At 40.6% G+C, this 17,019-nt stretch overlaps 1 protein-coding gene across 1 annotated transcript in view; it reads left to right on the forward strand.

Moving 5' to 3' along the window:
• Window positions 1-17,019, forward strand: part of tpk1 (thiamin pyrophosphokinase 1) — a 72,102-nt gene that overhangs the window by 14,576 nt on the left and 40,507 nt on the right. The window contains exons 4-5 of the mRNA XM_047567919.1: window positions 5,647-5,716; window positions 16,238-16,310. Of these exons, the coding sequence (XP_047423875.1) occupies window positions 5,647-5,716; window positions 16,238-16,310 (143 nt within the window). The remainder of the gene's footprint in view (window positions 1-5,646; window positions 5,717-16,237; window positions 16,311-17,019) is intronic.

A 17,019-nucleotide genomic window follows, 5' to 3' on the forward strand; every position in this document is an offset into this window, starting at 1 on the left:
CGCAACCCCTCTCTCATCTGGTTCATCAATCACCCATTCACGCAATCAGTCGCTCATTACTTAACGCTGAGATCTTTCACCTGCTCATTTTGCAACAACAAGGAGTTCAATAAAGCAATCAGTGGAGGTGACGCAAACTACAAAACAGAAAACGAGCACGCGTTGACCACAAGTGCCTCGTTTCATCATTAGCTGATGAGCAGTTTTCTGAAGTTTGTGGACGCCGCCCACCAGCGAGTCAAGTATCAACCTTGCCAGCTCGATGCGGCGGCTGTGATGAGTTGCCGCACGCATGTTGTGTTTCTGCACTAGATTCCCGAGCGCACGTCAGATGGTGACAACAGCTATGCGGTGAATTTGAAGAGCGAAGCTGTTGGCAAGGATTGAGAACTAAAGTCAGCTTAAATTCCGGCGAGACTGTCAAAGGAAAGGAGGAGAGAGTGAGCGTGAAAGCTCGGGAAGTTGTGCCACCTAGAATATCAACAAGAAGGATAGAGTGGTGTAAAGAGTAACAGAGTGGAGCTAGGGAGACTGAAAATGAGATGTTTGTGCAGGAAATCAATCAAATTTCGGGGAAAGGTGTAGAGATCATGGTGGATCTGGAGACAGGGTGACAGATGAAGTGAGAGAGGTGGACTGATAGATGAAGGAAGGACGCCAAGGCATCATAATAAGGATAATAATCTTTTCTTCACTCTTCGTGACCGTTTGCCCTCTCCTGTACTGCACTAAAGCCCCAACCTGACAGGTATTAATCCTCCCCATAAACCCCATCAATAAAGGCCTGCAGTAGAATATACCTGGGAGCAGGGTGTGTGCATGTGTGCGTGTGTTTCCACATCAATGTGTATATGTACCTTTTCTGCATCAAACGCAACACGGCATGATTAAAAAGTGCTACAATGACATGTTTATTGGTGTGTGTGGAAGTGCATTATCTCCTGCTCACCATGTGTATCCATCATCCATCAGAGTGAGTGACGAGAGGAGTTGGTTCTCAAGCCTGCAGGGACGGATTATGATGGCTAGTTTATTTACAAGGTCATCTCCTCTTTACTGATTCTGCCTTTCCTGCTCCGCTCACTGCATATCGCTGCCAGGTTTCAAAAGACATGTATGTCATTGGCTAGTCCTGCTCATGCATACCCTTGCTGAATTTGTAAGATGCACTTTAAAGAATAACTCAGTCAAAATATAGCAACAGAGATACCAAGATTGTCCTTGTTCAAAAATGTGCATACCCTTAGTTCTTAATGCTGTATTATGCACAGCTTGCAGGCTTTTAAATAGTTAGGCCCTTCATTTTTTTAGTTGGTTACATTCTTTTGGCTCTGAGTCTCGTAAATGCTGGGGTTATCTGAAAAGAACTGCACATTTGAGATCTTCCCAAAGTGGCTCAGTGATACTAAGGTCAAGAGATTGTAATGGTCACTCCAGAACCTTCTCTTATGTCTGTCGTAGCCACTGAAGGATCGACTTGACTTTGCATTTTGGAACATTGTCAAATCCAAGTGCATCCTAAGCAGAGCTTCCAACCAGATGAATGCCAAACCTTTCATCCTTTATGACAACGTTCTGCATTTGCCTTTCCATCAATTTCCTATGCCGCTGCAGCTCACATACTCCAACTGCAATCAAAGATCCACCACCATGTTTTCGGGGTAGTGAAGATACACTCTTCATTTGACTGTGTGACCATAAAGTTGGAGTTGGGGTTTCCAAGCACACCTTCACCTATTTTTATGGAGCGTTGACAAGGGCAAAGGGTGTGGTTCAAACAATTTCGGGTTTAGTGTCTTACCCAAGGACAACATATGGAGGGAACCAGGTATGAACCTACCAACCCTGCAATTAACGTACAACTTCAGCAACACTTGTAGCATATGGAGAGAGTTTTTGTTAGACTGATACTCGTGCCCTTTACTCTTTGGGATTTTCTAATACTTATTTTAATAACTGGCTTTTTCATGCAACTTGACTGTGCAGTGTGTTGTGGTTCAAGTTCAAAATATTCATCTCGAAAGAGTCACACCATTTTGTTTTGCAGAACCGCCTATATTTCAGCTGAAAGTGGTTATTGGCTTTTCTTTGCATTCCATTCATATTTTTTGGTCCACCGGACAGCGTGTTGGTATCTCCTCATTACTCATTGCCACTTACAAGTCTTCCGATATCTTTTGATGTGCTTCCTTTGATTCCTCAAGTGCATCTAGCTTATCTAGCAGGTTCTTTAAAAGTTCCTTTGCTTCCTCCATGGCTCATTACCCAGCTAAATCAGTGCAGTCCTGGATGAAATGTGCAAGGGTCTCTCAAGAGCGAACTCAGTGACTATTTATACACACAAACTAATTGCAATTAAACAAGTCACAGGTGTGGAAATGTACTCTTAATAGCCATTTAAACCTGTGTGTCAACTTGTGTGTACATTCTCTGGCCAAGCATTCAAACGTATGTGCACTTTTGATTGAGGGCTATTTGGTTGATTTAAAAGGACACACCCGCTATGTAATAATAGATGTCTGCTTCTGGTGACCATCCCTAAATAAAATAAAAGTTTTCTTTGTTATCAGTCGAATTTAGCTGATATTTCACAGATTGTGCCAGCGTATGTAAACCTAGAGCAGAACTGAATGAGATTTTCTGGTCAGCTTGTTAGACATAAATGCTCTGAAGAGAAAAGGAAGATGAGATAATTGGTTATACTGTTGTATTTGTGGCCTACTTGGAACAGCCAACAATTTATTGTTTTCAATGGGAGACTGACAGTAATTGTGTCTTCACCGCCTGCGGATGGAGTGCAGATGGAAAGATAATCTTTCTCAAGTTCAGATTACCCACTTTAGCCATTTACTCTGATGAAGACAAATGGGGTGCTGAGAGATCCAGAAAGACAGATGCTCACAGAGGCTTTTATGAAACTTTCTCTTAAAATGAAGATAAAGTTTTTAATAAGCTTGACCGGTTGCATGCATATATCTCAGTCTAAAGGATTTATGTCATGACCAGCAATATTAAAATAAACGAAGCACCCCTTTTGACATGCAGACAGAAAATGTGACTCATTGCTCCTTCTTTAAACTCCTCAACACTTTAAACTTCTCTAAAGAGTAGAGATGCAAACTGAGAAAGTGTTTTGGGGCCAAGTAATTCAGGAGGCAGAGATTTGATTCGCATGTTGTTTTGATAGGTTCGTCCAACGTTATATGTTGGGTGACAGAAATACAAAGGGGTTGTGTTTTGTGTTTGTATGCGTGAATTATTGGAAATCACTCAGACAATATCTTTATGACTGTCTTTCATAATGCCGGAAAGTAACATAATGCATTCAATGAGAGTACTGTCAAGAGAAGATCCCCCGCTATCAAATTCTGTATCTTGCGGTTGACTAATGGCCATTTTTATGTATTTGAGTGTAAATAAAGGAAGATATCAAGGTGACATTAAGGCAAAAAATAGTCACCGATACAAACATAAGTACATCATTTCGGAACATTTGTATGATTCACAGCAGGGCTCTCAGATTTACTGTAGCTGTATGTCATTGTGTGCTTAAATGACACGCCGTGCAAACAGCCGAGAAAATGATTGGCAGACAGAAGTAACTGTTGTATGACGCCTGAAAGTCTGGAAAATTATTCAGCGTGCCTGTCTGTCTTTGAGTGAGTGAGTGTGCAGATACCTGTACAGAGATAATGACTGAGAGCTTTATAGTCTGTCACCAGGCTTAAAGAAAAAGTTGCTCTGTTTTTTGAGAAGTTGTCATTTGAAAAGTTTTCTCAGCCTTTGATCTCTCTCTCAGGGATAATGAGTCATTTGCATTCCAATCACTTCTTGATGCGAAACATTGACAGCAGGTGGAGGGATATGAATAAAAGCAATACCATCGGTGTAAGTGTCTTATTTGCATCATTGCAAATGCGTCTGCATTCTCTTGCATCTCTAGAGCACTGGGCGAGGACAGTCAGATTAAGAAGGATAAGTAATAATTAAACACTATAGACAAGGCGATAAATACCAATTTGAATACGCTAATGTCTGAAGTTTCTTAGAGTAGTGTAAATTGAATAAATATGTTATATAAAAAAGTTTCCATGTTCTAAAGACAACACAGTTGTAAGCATAATAAAAAAGGTACGGTGAGTGGACATCGAAACGAAAGCCAATGAGCCAAAAATATGCATACAAGTGTTGCCCGTCTCTTTGGTGCAGGCTTTAGTTAGTTTTAAACAAAGTGCATGAGGAAAAGCTAAGTCTGATTCTTTGAAGTTTTCCCCCGTGTGCACCCCAACAGAAAGAGGACTCTTAAAAAATAGGCTTCATGTTCAATTTGAATAGAATGGAAGCCTTGAAAGAGCATACATTTGCAAATAGTTAGCATCTAATTTACTGAAACTTGAATAACATTTTAAAGGATGGCACATAACCCCTCCCCCCCATTTGACAGTTTTGAAAATCTGAACAGAAAAGGGCTGTTTCATTGACTTTCCCTTTAAAAGGTCAAATTGTTTTTAACCATGGTGCTTTACTTGCATGGCGTGGCGTGTTACTTATTCTTTCAACTGTGGAAAGATAATCCATTTCTAATTTAAATCTTATTTGTACATAGTTTATGATTGAAGCATGAATATTTATTTAACAAAAACCTTGAGACTGAAAAGTGCTCTCTGCTAATGTTCCATCTTTTATTTTATTCTATAAATTTGTTCAAAGAGCCTTGACACGTTTCTAAAAGGAGTATGTGTGCAAGGCAATGAGAATGCATGTTTTAGGTTTTCTGGAACGAAGTGGTTCCTATAGACAGCATGTTTCAAGCCTCTATCTGAGAGAATGCTGTCGGACAGCTCTTATATAATTTGGAGTCATAAATAGCTCATTTCAGTTTGTTATATCTAATTCCAAGTAATATTAGTACGTGCCATTCTTGTTGGTATCCCACCCCTCTGAGACTAATCATAAGTAGTGTTTAATGTTTGCAGTGAGGCATTTCAAATGTCATGGGTTTGCAGGAAAATGTATGCTAATGAGGCATGTGGAGAAAATTACAGATAGACTAATGTTATGAATATAGATACGAATCCACCATAGCCACCCTAAGCTCACATTGCATAAGTGGAAACTGTTTATACCAGTTTGAACACCAGTTTTAACTAGGTCAGTATTTTGCTGATTTTTGAAAGAAAGTAGAAATACACAGATAAGCCACAACATTAAAACCACTGACAGTAGAAGTGAATACCCATCTTGTGACAATACAAGGTTCTGCTGGGAAGATTTTGTGTGGATGTTACTTAGACATGTTCCATCCACCTAGACGAGACCAGGCACCCCCACCCCATACCAGTGAAACACAGGAACAACTTGGGAACGACTAAAAAAACATAAAAAACGGCACAAGGTGTTGACCTGGCCTCCAAATCCCTTAGATCGCAAACTGATCAAGTATCTGTGGGATGATCTACAGATGTCCCTCCCCTCAACCTATAGGACCCAAAGACCTCCACTAACAACATTGTGTTACCAGACACCACAGGACACCCTCAGAAGGCTCATGTCCATCCTCTGATGAGTCACAGCTGTTTTGGAGTCATTTTGAACCAACTGCTTTCAGTTAGACTGACTAAAGCATCCTTGTCCATTTCTTCCTAGCTCTCTTGAAAGCTTGTGCTGATGGAGGTGCCAATCATCTTTATGATGTCACTGCTGGGGATCGCGACAGGTGAGTCTGCCTTGTGCCTACATTAGCATAAGTTAATTTGTTTTCTCTTAAATGCCTTTGTGTGTGTGAACTGTGCTGTGTGTTCTGTAGAAAGATGATTAAATTGCATAGTGTTCATTTACAAAAACGATGTTTGTATTTGACCAAAAGAAACTAAAAAAAAAAAAAACCTGCAGCATCAGCATGGTTTTCTGAATTCAGCAGCACTGTGTCTGGTTGTGTGTGCGTGACTGTGTGTGTGTGCTCCAGGTAAAGAAATGCACCCTGTTTGTGTGTGACTGTGTGTGCTGTGTTTTTCTGGCAAAGTGCTGTGTGTGGCTAATGGAGAACCGCTGTCAGGACCTGAGATGGATCTGGGGATCACTGAGTCCCTGAAGTGTAGAGGCTTTCACATTAACGCCTGGAGTGTGAGCATGAGTGTGTATTTTCCCAAGGTGTGAATGGGATGTTATGTTTCTGTGTTTGTCTGTCCTCGTGCATGTTCTTGCAACTCTATCTCTGTAATAACGATTTTAAGTTGTAGACATCTGAGGTGAGGACATTTTTGCCAAGTGACGTAATTTAGCACTTTTTCACCAGGAAAACTTACCCTAGTCCTTGATACTGGGAGTTTAAAGCTGAAATAATTGACGTTTTACTTTACTTTAATTATATGCTGTAAATATATATAGTTTCATTCATTTATTTCAATGCAATTACATATCCTTTTCATAATTAGCTACTTATTTTAGTCTCATTTGTTTGGTCTGTTGTGTTCATTTTATCATGCCAAAGCCATTGATCAGAACACTACCACTAGTAAGAAAGTGCAAAATTGATGAGCATTCACAGTTTTCACAGCACACCCATAGAACTGACATAAATGTTACAAGATCAGCATTTAATACTTAATTACTATTGTAAATGCTCACAGATCAAACTAGACACTGGTGTTTTAATGTTCTGCCCACAACAATAACTACAAAATGATCATTTTGAATTAAAATGCAAGTTTAGCCTGGCACTATATCAATTTAATTTTAAATATGGATGATTTCACACAATTAAATGCATAAGCAGGATGAGGTAGCACACTGCATGCTTTCAAATGTTGTCAATGAAATTTACATGAATCATTTTCCATCAAAATAATAAGAAAAGGTGCATTTCATGCATCCACAACAATGTTTTCTCATTGTATTTTTAGAATGAAACCAGCCATCTATTTCTGTCAAACACTCCGTGAGTGAGAGCTTTAGTCCACTAGGCAGAGGCATCGCTCATAGTTCTTTGTGTTCGTATGACACAGCAGATTCATCTTCTGACCCTCCAGTCAAAGCTCCGTCAGCCTTTATCTGAGCCCGATTGCACCCAACACTAACAGCGTCTGTCCTGAAATGTTATGAATCGCATGTGAAAGGAGGTTGGAAGAAGGGAAAGAGGGAGAACGTTTTATGGGCGGGGATGAGTAAATCAATCAGCAGCAAGTTAAGATGTATTTAACCCAGCATTACCATAACTAATGGAGTACGGAGAGGAAGCGGAGAGACGCAAGTAATCAATCAAAGCCAAGTTTTTAGGAGAGCTTAACAGTACTGGAACGCAAACAAGAGAAGTAGCTTGGCCCTGCATCCCACTATATTAAATGTTGTGGGGTATGAGCGAAAAATAATTTCTGTCTGCATGAAAAAGCAAAAAAGACAATTGAATCTCTGTGAGTAATATGCCACTTCTCACTAAACTAAAGCCATGTTGACCATTTAAATGTCTAAGAAATAGATGTTATCAGCTGTGGTATGATACTAGCAGTGGTCTGAGTGTTGGATTATTCAACAGTGATGGTTGTAGTGCATTCTTGAGCCTGTAATCCTCAGTAGTAAAAGAGTGAGTATATTGGCAAACAATGTAAATGTCTTGTTAGCAAGGCTAGCATCAGCATATTTTTGGACAAACAAGCTATTGGTCAAACTTCCGTTGTGTAAACAAAGCCTGTAATGGCACACACATGTTTACTTCATGTTCACTTGTAGGGGTGACTATGGCAAGGACTTTACGATAGGATACGTATCATGATACTTGAGTAACGATACGATACATTATTGCGATATTACAATATCAGTCCACTGAGAAATATTTAAATGCAGCTTAAAATACTAGTTGTATACATGTGCATCGGATGACAGTGATAATTCACTAGACAAACTAAGTTGAAAAAAACGATATTAATTCAAATTCATTTCAAACACCAGTTTACTGCACAAAAAGTAGATCCAGTTTTCCAAAAATGTGTTTCACCGTTTGAATACTCCACTGAACAGATGTGAAAATAAAATGCCTATGCATACGTATTGCCTAAGTAGTGTGTTATCTGGTGTAGTTTGCTTTGGATCAACAGGTTTCGACGGCTGCAGCCGCTGCTGCGCAAATACCTCATAGTGTCTCATTAGACGAATTCGCAAGTTGGTCGCGTTCCCTCAATATCTAACTGGAAGCACAGTTTGCAAACTGCGTACTCTTTGTCCAGCTCATTAGTTCCTGCCTCCAAACGTCAGTTTTGCATTTTAATTGCGTTTCAAGTTTTCCCGACGCCGCCATGCTCATCTCTGCTACTTGCCTGTCCACTTCTTTGGCTGGCTTGATCTGCACTGCAGGGAATGCTGCATAGCAAGGTGGTGATACATGACTTTTCTTTCTCTTTTAAAATCGATATGAAGACACTCAAAATCGAAACTGTATCGGAAGAAAAAGTATTGCGATATATTGCCGTATAGATATTTTTTCACACCCCTACTCTCGAGAGTCAGTGTCTGGTTTTCATCCATTCTGGGCTACTATAGAATGGCAATGCATTACAACAGGCTCTGTAGCAGAGGACACGAAAACTGTTTGTAATTACACGTGATTATACATAAAGGAAAACATATTATAAAAATATATTGAATTTCTGCAAATAGATTCCACTACATCCTACACACTGAGCCTTCAGAAACATCACGCAGAGTAGAGCATGCAGAGAGATTCCACAACTAAATTTGCAGAATAAAAGATTCATGAACGTTACCCCATAGTGAGGCAGCACTGAATCTTTGACTTGTGAAATTCAGTTTTTAAAAGGAAGTCCAGCAAAGGTTCCCCACTGTCTTCCTGTCCTGTCATCAATTCCACCATATTTTCTGCATTTGTGCTGGTGAAGATGGAAGTTATGTCAGATTTCGTGGAGGAAATCAAGGCATTTCAATTTGCCTCGCGGGGAACATTGCCAGAGGTGGTTGTTGTGTGTTGGAGGCCAAACCAACAAGGATGTTTGCAGTTTTCTTGAGGTTCTCTTTGAAATGTAAATGGCATTGGGAAAGTGATGGCCTTAATAAGCAAAGTGAGGCTGTGTGTGTGTTTGTCCAAGTTGGCTTTTTGACTACATGTTTCCACTGAAAAATAATGAGGATAATAAAGTTTACGGTGGACCTCCACGGTCTCCTGCACTGCCGCAATAACAGAGTGGGTGGCTGGCCTCCCACAGTTAAAAGAAAGGTGCCTCGTAATTTACTGCCTCAATCGTAGATATTAGGGATATTTTCAAATAAAAATGGGTAGTGGGGAGCTTTGGACTAAGGCTTTCTCCCTCTCACAATGAGTCAAGTGACAAGGATGGGATGGAACTGTATGGAGGACGCTTGTCTCCATTTAAATTGGGATTTATCCTCTCCATTTTCAATACTTAACTGTTTTATTTAGCTTATTTAAGCCGCTGAAATATACTCACATTGTCTATTATTGATAATCTACTAGCAGCCTTCCCATTCATTTTTATGTATTCTTTCTATCTCTACAAACCCTGTTCTTTGATGATGTACACTGGCATATCTACTGTTTGACCTTATTCCCTCTGTTCAAGCGGTTGCACATTTTTTATGAATTTAGGTCACAGAGTTTATTTTTTATTTTTTCCAGGGATTGAATCTCTAGTTCAGCTTTACATATTTACAAGGCCCATAACGGTGTCTATGAGCTCCACGAAGCAATCAAGTACTCAACCACTAGCATGTGTCTTAAGTTTGCAACTGTAGTTTCTCAACCTCTTGGTGCTTGGTCGGTTTTTTAAGATAACTGTAGATGTTGTCAACACAATTTTAATGAAGTAATAATCTCTACTGACTACTACTACAGACAACTAAAACTATTGTAAAATGTAGCCTGTGCTCGAGACATTGTTATGATGATGTAACTGAATTATCTCAGGGTTAAAGTAGGACAACTGCGGCAATGGGATATATTGTCTTTCATAGAAAAAAATATATCTATAGATTATTTACTAAACTTGAAAATGAAAATTGCCTTTGTGGAGGCTCTTGCTGTTTTGTCAGAGCTGACACCCCCTGGCTCTGCTGTGAATCTAATCCATTTTTTTTCCCCTGCTTCAAATGAAAATTGCAATTTTGCCTGATTTGTGCATCTGATCAAATCTTCAGACAAGATAAAAAGTCGAGCGGCAGAGGAACAAGGAAAAGAACGTGGCTAAACACAAGAGGAGGTGTAAGTATACAGTTGTACTGCAAAGTTTATCAAATTTGCAGCATGCTGTTGGGGTGATGCAGACATAGGCAGGTGTGATTCTTTCTGTATTTGACTTTGCATGAGTATATGTGCAAGACACTTTCAGAGCATATTTGTATCCGCATATGATTGTGTATGCGTTTTGGTTTGGAGAAGATAATGCTGTCAGCCCCAGCAAATTAAGCTGTCAGAAGGGAGACTGCTTTTTTACAGGCCTTAGAGATATCCCCGACAGTCTCTCTTTTAGTTGTCAGTTCCACGTTTTCTTCTGTCTGTTGATACCTCACATTTTTTTGTGTTCAACAAGGTATGTACCTGTATGTATGTGTTGACTTCAGTACTTCAAGAGGTTTTTGTTACTTTAGATGTATTGTTAAACAGATGAGGTTAGTAAAGATTCACAAGGAGATATATTGATATTATGGCATACACCGATCATGCACAACATTATGACCATGTTCCTCATATTGCGTAGGTCTCACTCGAAAATGGACATGGGCCTTCTGTGTCATGTTTGAGTTTGATGCTTCCTAAACCATTTTCATGTGTGTGTGTCTGTGTCAGGCTGCGTCCTGCTGGGGATGTCTGCTGCCATCAAGGAGAGTCGTAGCTATGGGGTGTACCACCCACCTAGAGTCTGGTCTAGGTGAGTGGTACATGTCCAAGTAACATCCACATGAATGTCAGGTCCAAAAGATTCCCCAGTCGAAAACATTGGGTTGGTTGTGGCTCAGCAGGTAGAGCTAACCAGAGGGTTAGTGGTGTGATTCCCAGTACATGGACGATATGCTCAAGTGTCACTGGGCAAGACACTGATCTTCATTTTCTCCCAGTACGTGGCACAATTAAATTTGTCATGGAGACTACAAAGAGCTACAAGATTTTACCAGTTCAATTATTAAACAGTTAAACATGGTTTAACACCTACAGTTACCTAATCAATACAAGTATGTCCAATCACCACAGCCAAACAAGTTTGCTTCTCTCTAGACTTTTGACTCTGCTAGACTCCAGGCGGAGTTTATATATTACACACTGATTAAAAATCCTCCCTTTTTAATTGCTGTTGGAAATTGACATGCTGAGGTGAGATGGCAAGCATAGGGATCTGGCTCTTTCTTTCTGACATCAGGTCTTTGCGCTTCTGTTCTTACAAAACGTGTTGTGTAAGTTTATTGTGTTAAAATTGTTGCAATTAAAGATAATTAAGATTACAGTTCTCGCCCCCTCCCTCTCCCCTGTTGTACACCTAGAAGCCCTATGAGTGATTAAGAGTTAATAAACTTAGTGGCTGCACTTTGGATGTGAGAGGTGTGTGGAATTATCACCATGTGTGGTGATTAGTTGCTTACAGAAATTGGGCTGATTAACTCTGGGATTAGAAACTTTTTTCTGTAATCCACACGTACTATAGCCATACACGCCGCACACACTGTGCCATGTGCAAACAGGTGTTATTGTTATAGACGTGCATGAAGTCACGGGTACATCTGCATGCTAGTACGCTCACATTCATGTGCCTTGAGGTTTTCATGATTACAATCTTTGTTGCAGTGGGATAATAAGTGCTCTGCTAGCACTGATTGGTTGTTTTAATGCCTGCGTTTGCAGAGCTGCTTAATTAAAAAAAACACTTAGAGACCCCACAGTCATAAAACACACTTCTAAAAACTGAGAGCTTACGTCGCCAAATCAACAAGCCTTCGTGCCTAAAGGAAAAACTAGGTCATTTGACTACAAAACTTTCGACAATCTTCATTTTAATCTGGAGCAGAAACTTTTAGATTCATAGAACCATGGTTACATTAGTAACCTAACCTTTTTTTTCCCCCCCTTGTTGCTGTAGCCTACTCTGCTGACGTCACTGCTGTTTTCAGCTATGGTAGATGCGGAATACATTACTAGACCGTTTTATAATACAGCTCAGGAAGCACGGGAACAATGAAAAAGATTTTGGGTTGGCTCAGATTACTTCACTTGTTGTGTGAACCGTTTTTGGCAAGGGCTTGAATGTCACTGGCACATTTAAATAGATGCAAATCCAGCATAAATGTACTATTCATCCCACCTTTCTTCCCTAAGAGATGCCATGCTCTTTTACCTCTACTCGTTTGTTTCTCAGTGATACCGTGATTATTTGCATGACACCAAGAGGTTTCAGTTGGACACATTTGTGTGAAACACTCATTAAATGTCACATTTTTATGTTGGTTTTTATGTGTATAGTTCATACCAGTCTGGGAGTTGAACATGCCCAAAGGGCTTCGGGCTGTTTATGTACACAGGCTCTAATGATGTCATCCAAAATAATTCCTCCACCTCTTCATTGTCTCTTCTCCTTGGTTGATTGGGACATGGGTGGGATGAGAGGAGTAATCAGAGCGACATCTCCTCAAGTGATGAAAAGCCCAGAAAAGCAGAGAGGAGTGTTTATCTTGTTGTGATTCGGTAGATGGAAGAAAGCCGTGATAGAAGACTTCTGAAACTTGGCTGTAATGAAGTGTTAAAATGGAAAGAGGCATTCTTAGGGAGATGGAAGAAATTAAGGACAAGAAATTAAGGAAAAACATGAGAATATATGAAGACAGAATAAACATTTCTAATCTTAATGAAGTACCAAGATAAAAGGAAGTTGCTTTAGTGTTGTATAGCAGAAACGTGAAGAACATGGAAGAGGCAGTCAAAGAGTAGTCACCGTGGAAAGGCAGAGAGGAGAGGAGAAGCAGAGGCAGTCTAACAGACAAACACATACGCACATACATACACACAAACACAGGCAAAGGTCACGCAGCCGTCCCCGCCGCCGGGTGCTCAGACAAACCGGTGGTAAAATGCTCTATTTCCCATCCAAATTAAAGTGTCAGTTAATATTAATGTGGAAGTGAAGACTGTCAAGCACACAGCATTCAGACGCACGCGCAAACAGCATTCACGCTCGCGCACACAGACACAAATGCAGAATTCAGAGTCTCGCCCGGTCAATTACCATCCGCCGATGGTGTCATGCACACAGGTCATGGAGGATGTGAGTGTATGTGCGCATATGTGAGCAGAAAGCTCTGATCAGGCCCCGTGTCCCGTCCCATCTGTCACATGAAGGTTATTCCTGAAAGTAGATGCAATTGTGGCGTCTGTATTATAAGAAGGAGGGCAAAATGTGTTTTGCTCGTGCTTGTGTGTACAGGCACGACTTTGTGTCGGGTACACGTCTGTGGTCGTATTTCGGTGCCTGTGTGTGTCCTGGCGAGTAACGTTTCTATCTTAACCGCAGTCTTTCTCCAGCTCGGGAGTTGTGCTTGTTTGTCTTTATACATGCTTGCGGTGTGTGCGTGTGTGGTGGAAAGATTGCATACAATTGCAGTTGTGTTTGTCTCGTGGTATCTTGTTGGTGTAAATGGGAACGGTGAGGAGGGAGAGAATAATCCTCATGTATCTCTTTCTTCAACCGACCGGAACATCACTCTCGCCTCTTGCTAAGGGAACACACACACAAACAAATGCGCACAAACACACTACCCAACCAACCGTGAAATCGTAATGTCAGACCTGTTAATGCCCCTGGATAGCAGCAACTGCATCCCAACGTGGTCTTGCCCCGTACACATGAACACACAAATGGAATAAAAAGAGAGCTATCTGTCTCACTCTGGCAGGAATGTTCCTCTCGCTGGTGTTTTTGGGCTGTTTTCACTGATATCTCACACAGAGCTTGTTAAATCCTTCACCCTGGGAATGTAGGTTGCCTCAACGCGTAGTTGCATCTGGATAAATTAAATGCGTAGGAAAATTTATATTCAGGACGCAAAGCATGAATGCGTGTGTATTCCCACACCTCCTGCCCAGTTTAATTTGCAGTTACAGTCCGTTTAATTGCCTGTATTAACATGCTATTTCTGCCCAGTTGATTTAGTTAAATACTAATGTTGCGTATTACTTCATTTTGTGATCATATTGTGCCCGTTTCCTTCGAGGCAGTTCTTGGTTATGCGGGTCACAAACCATGAGGAAGCAGGGTCGTTGTGCATTTAGATTTGTATCCCATTAACTTGCATAAAAGCGTTGCATTACTTAAGCAAACCATGAACTTCCAAACTTAAAAAAGAAAAAAAAAAAAGTAGAGGTTTAAGTTAATTTTCTGTAAACATGAAAGGTAGTGTGCATTCATTTAACACATACTTACTGCAAAACTCTGAGCTGTCAACATTAATTTTGTAGGCTTTATTAAAATACCAGAGAGCTGAATTTCTTAATTAATCATTAAAAAAAGCCGGAAAAAAAGGACCTTAAAAGTTGAACTTTGACCAAAATTCTGTGATTTTCTTTTCTTTTTTTCATTTACCTACCTTCAAGCAGGTCTGCTTTTAATTTGTACACTGACAGAATTTTCTGGCAGGAAAAAAACAACAACAACAAAAAAAACACGTTTGATGTGTTGGTTGTTAAATATATGGGGGGAAAAAGAACAATTTAGTTACTTTTGACTGACAGTCAAAACTGTTTAGACTTAGTTGGTGTCAACAAGTGACATTCGGTTTACACTGATTGTGTTATATCATTATTGTTTGCAGTGTGTGCAGCCCCCATTATTAATCCAGATACAATTCTAAACTACTACAGTTTTTTTTATTATACGTTATATTACAGCAACATATTGACGAACTACGTTTCACTGTGACGTCGAGTTGCCATAGTGATACTCAGCCTTAATGGAGGACTGAATCATTCAGTTTAACCAGCAGCTGATCATCACCAGGCACATTAAGCTCTCTTTGCTTCTATAGACCCCTTCATGGCGTCACTGTGACGTCATGATTTTAGCTGGAGGCAAAAGAGAGGGAAGCTCGAGGGCGAACACTGTGACTTTCAACTATGAAAATGTTGTCTTGCTGTATTTTTGGCTCCTTAAACTGAAAAATCAAAAACACTTAACTTGAAGTTTTATCACATACCAGCCCCTGCAAGTCGGTTTGGCTTTGGCGATAAAAGAAAGGATTGGAGTGAGACAATCAACAACCGACACACTTCATATCAGGTCAAATTAATATGTAATCCATCATCAGTTTAAACACCTTATTTAGGGGATTCTTGTTACAAATTAATGCTAATCACGAGCTAACGCAACGTTACTTGCGTGTTTCAGCATTGTCCATGCAGAAGTTGCATGTACTACTTTACCCTCCACAATGGTTCCACTTACTTCTTGTAATATCTTTGTTGAAGAGGCTGCACTTAATAAAGACAGCCCAGACCTCGTCCCCTCTGTGTTGTCCTTTGATCAAATCGTCCATCCAATGAGTGAGAGTGTAGGAGTCGGTGAATGTGGTCCCATCAGTCAGAGCCAACTTTTTAAAATAACACTCACGGTCTCGGGGAGTGAGTGCATCGGTATATTCTTTAAAATATGCATTTCCCTCCGCCATTCTCGCCAAAACAGCCTCTTGAAATATGCTAACCGCCGTTTACAGGAAAAAGTGTTTGAGGTCTTTTGCCTCCAATTAAGCCCCACCCCTCAAAATACGTCACATTGTTTACAAACCATATGTGAGAGAGAAAGAGACTGACGTCTGTTTATTACAATGGTTGTTACTTGAGTAAATTGGAATCCAGTCTTGTAATTATTCCGCACTGTTTATATGCTGGAATTAATCAGTCCATGTGTACCCAATTATCAGAACAGAAACATGAACCTTTTCGTTGTGCATGCTGCCATGTTTGCTTTGGTGTACGTTCCCATCAATCTCTGCAGTCGGCTGCGAGTGTGCGAGTGTGACAGGGCGAGACTCCGTGCCACAGAGAATCACCCTGTCAGTTGGTGTGTCTCCTCGCCTTCCCCGGCGGTGTCACTCCTCTCCCTCGCTGCACAGATCAAAGAACTGACACATGCCCCCGTGTCCTCTCTCTTTCTCCTTCTCTCTTCCGTCTCTGCCTTTCTTGCAATCTCAACCCTCTCCGTCTGTCACTCACCCCCTCTCTTTCTGTCCTCACATCCAGCTTCGTCCCCGACTATATCAGCGGGGATTTTGATTCCATTACTTCCGAGGTTCGAGATTTCTATGAAGGCAAGGTGAGTGGAACAGAACTCTTACACACACACACAAAACTACAAGTGTTTACATTAAAGCTGTACCTCAGACCCAAAATGCAACACTGCTTCAATCTAAGCACACTATCTGAAGCCTAAAACATGCATCTGGATTCCCTAATAACCTTGGTATACAGAGAATCTCAGTATGTAGCTTACTTTCCTCTGAACAAATAAACTTCACTGACAGTGTAGACAATTTCATGTCATGTTTGATGTCAGTTTAAAAGTTTCACAATCAAATTTGCCTGTAAAAGAAGTAAAATCACAACATGCATCTGCCTCATTTCTGCACAAATCTATCAGCTAATGAACCAATGAAATACTGCACTTCTGAACTTGAAAATAGTCACATGTGACCCCCTGACTGGCGCTGGCATTCAGCAAACCAATCCGTCTGCTACAGTGATAAACTGACTGCTCAGCCTGAGCTGGAGAAAACATGCTTTCTGAGTGTGAAGGGTGTAGGGTTACACAGCTGAAATCACACAGCATAAGTAGATAAATGGCTATTCAAAGCTGACTCGGGTTAAATAGCTCTCATGCTCGAGACTCTCCAGGAGATCCACCTGCAGTGACGAGAGCTGAATCATCAAAGTGGGTACGAGTGTGCAGCCAGACAAACAGTAGCATTCAGCTGTCAGCACTCTTGAGATACGTTAAGACCCGTTCATAAAGTGAAAATGCTTGA

This window comes from Mugil cephalus, chromosome 18, assembly GCF_022458985.1.
Source record: "Mugil cephalus isolate CIBA_MC_2020 chromosome 18, CIBA_Mcephalus_1.1, whole genome shotgun sequence".
In the NCBI taxonomy this organism is placed as follows: Eukaryota; Metazoa; Chordata; class Actinopteri; order Mugiliformes; family Mugilidae; genus Mugil; species Mugil cephalus.